The sequence below is a fragment of the Gracilinanus agilis genome, chromosome 1, assembly GCF_016433145.1.
Source record: "Gracilinanus agilis isolate LMUSP501 chromosome 1, AgileGrace, whole genome shotgun sequence".
In the NCBI taxonomy this organism is placed as follows: Eukaryota; Metazoa; Chordata; class Mammalia; order Didelphimorphia; family Didelphidae; genus Gracilinanus; species Gracilinanus agilis.
Window position 1 is genome coordinate 13,703,978 of NC_058130.1, and position 2,425 is coordinate 13,706,402.

The window sequence follows — 2,425 nt, forward strand, 5'->3', positions numbered from 1 at the left end:
CTTCCACCTAGAGGAGCCAATACACAGAAGTTAAGAGTTTAAAAAAAAAAACTGATGGACTTGAGATAAAGAATAAGAAACACATTTTTGGACATGACTAAGGCAGCATTTTTTTTGGCTAGATCATGAATATTTGTTATAAGAGTTTTATTTTTACATTTTAAAAAAGTATTCAAAGACAAGGGCAATGGGGGGGAAATGCCCACTCAAAAGAAAAAGGTACATAAATAAGCAGATTCATAAATAATGGTCTCATGACCTAATCTATTTCAAGTGAAATAATTAAACTCATTTATTACACTAAATTTGCTCCAAAACATGATTTTTTTCTGAAAATGTTTATTAAAATATATAGGAACAGCCTTTTCCTTACCCAGAGTGCTCTAACATAATATGCAACATGTTACAGGGCTAATTATTTACAATGTCTTTTTCCGGGAAAAAGACTGACAGATGATTCAGAATGAGATGCAGGAAAGAAAAAAAAAATCCAAATTCGGCCACGAGGCCACTGCACTGACCCATCACTGGATTTACACCTGGAGTATAAGCAGGAAGATTCTGTCTTCTTCCTATTTGGGGAGATTTGTATTCAAATTCTTTTTCACCATTAGGAACTGGGATTCTCTGTGCGACCTTTTCAGTTTTGCCCGGCGATTCTGGAACCAAATCTAAAACAAAGAAAACCACGAGTTTTGGACGATTTATTATAACTGTTTCCTCCCTGAGTTTTGGTGCAGTTGGTCTCAAGAAGACTGTTTAAACACAACACATACACATAGTGAACAATCTCTCCCCTAACCATAATATGTTTGTCTGCACCCCAACCTCTTCCATGGCTGCTCAGTGCCTCTCAGGGCTCTGATTATTCTTTTTTTTTTTTTTTTAAACCCTCACCTTCCGTCCTGGAGTCAATACTGTGTATTGGTTCTAAGGCAGAAGAGTGGGAAGGGTGGGCAAAGTGACTTGCCCAGGGTCACCCAGCTGGGAAGTGTCTGAGGCCAGCTTTGAACCCAGCACCTCCCGTCTCTAGGCCTGGCTCTCCATCCACTGAGCTACCCAGCTGCCCCCTCTGATTATTCTTAACACATCAACCAGAATAAATTACAGATTCTGGAAAATTACCTGGATTCTGTCTTCCTCCAAATTCAATTTCCGAGCCAGGTCTTCCCTGACATCAATACCAGGGTAGGAGTTTACCCTAAAGACGTTCTCCAACACTTCAATCTAAGGATTAAATGAACAATCAGGTGTTCGTCTTCTTCATTGTGCTAAAAGATTCAAGGGGTCAGCATGAAAATGAACTTTAAAAATACTTCCATGAACTTACTCACTGGGTGACTCAGGCAAGTCACTTAACCTCGTTTGCCCTTAGAAAAATCAATAAAAATGCTTCCAGGAAAGTCTCTTTATGTCTTTTAATAGGGACAGGCGCTGGATCTATGATTTCATTGGTATAAATGAGAAGATTCCCTTTACCAAGGCAGGTCTATATCCCCTCTTCGAATGAAGTGGAGAGCCTGAAACAGTTTCCTATAATACAAAAGTTAAATGACTTGCCCAGGGTCATACATCCGAGTGTTAGAGATCTTCTGGTTCTTTTGAATAAACTACTAAAAACAACAAACTAGCACCCTGATATGAGTATCCCTTCAGTGATGCAGGGGGCGAGCCATCCTTATTTGTCAATCCTCTTGTTCACCGGAAAGTGCCCAGCATGTTATTTCAGGGATAAAATAAAGAGCCCGGTGCCAGCAGCAAAGCAAAGCAGTCCCGGCTGCTGCTAGCACCCGGCCCAAATTCTTACCTGGTTCCTGGTAAAAGCGGTTCTTGGTCTCCTGCCTCGGTACCAACTCAGCTCTCTCTTGAACGATAGTCTTTCGGAGGCCGCCACGTATTTCTCACCTTTCAAGATCCTTTCTTCTGGGAGAGGGCAACTTCCCGGGTGGGGGAGCAGGCTGCCCCCGGGGAAGAGGGGAAGGGAGAGGCCCGGGTTTCCATCCTTCCCTAGAAGCCGAAAGACAAAGTTCTGCATAAAGTTCCCGAATACAATTCCTCTCCATCGCCCACTCTTTAGCCAGGAGCGAAGACAAAAGCTAAGGTTTTTCCTGAATCAGTCATTTTTTCCTGTCATTAAAAACAGGCACAGCTGGACAGTGTCTGCTATAGGTTAGCTGACCACATAGTGAGTCAGGGCGGGCGGGGTGGGATGGGGCGAGAGGATGAAGAATAGGGCCCAAAGGGCACACCTCTTTCCAATATCCTAACTTCTTCTTTCCAGCCGCACCTGACTGGGTCCTTTGCAGTTAAGTAAATGAAGTAACATGGTCTAGTTAATAGCATCTCTCTCTCTCTCTCTCTCTCTCTCTCTCTCTCTCTCTCTCTCTCTCTCTCTCTCTCTCTGTCTGTCTTTTTCTCTCTCTGT

General features: G+C 42.9%; 1 protein-coding gene across 1 annotated transcript in view; it reads right to left on the minus strand.

Annotated features, from left to right (window-relative positions):
* Positions 1-572: 572 nt before the first annotated feature.
* The window catches only part of HESX1 (HESX homeobox 1), a 2,620-nt gene continuing 767 nt past the window's right edge, over positions 573-2,425 (minus strand). The window contains exons 2-4 of the mRNA XM_044656784.1: positions 1,808-2,007; positions 1,126-1,227; positions 573-671 (exon numbers count right to left, since the gene is read on the minus strand). Coding sequence (XP_044512719.1) covers positions 573-671; positions 1,126-1,227; positions 1,808-2,007 — 401 coding nt within the window. The remainder of the gene's footprint in view (positions 672-1,125; positions 1,228-1,807; positions 2,008-2,425) is intronic.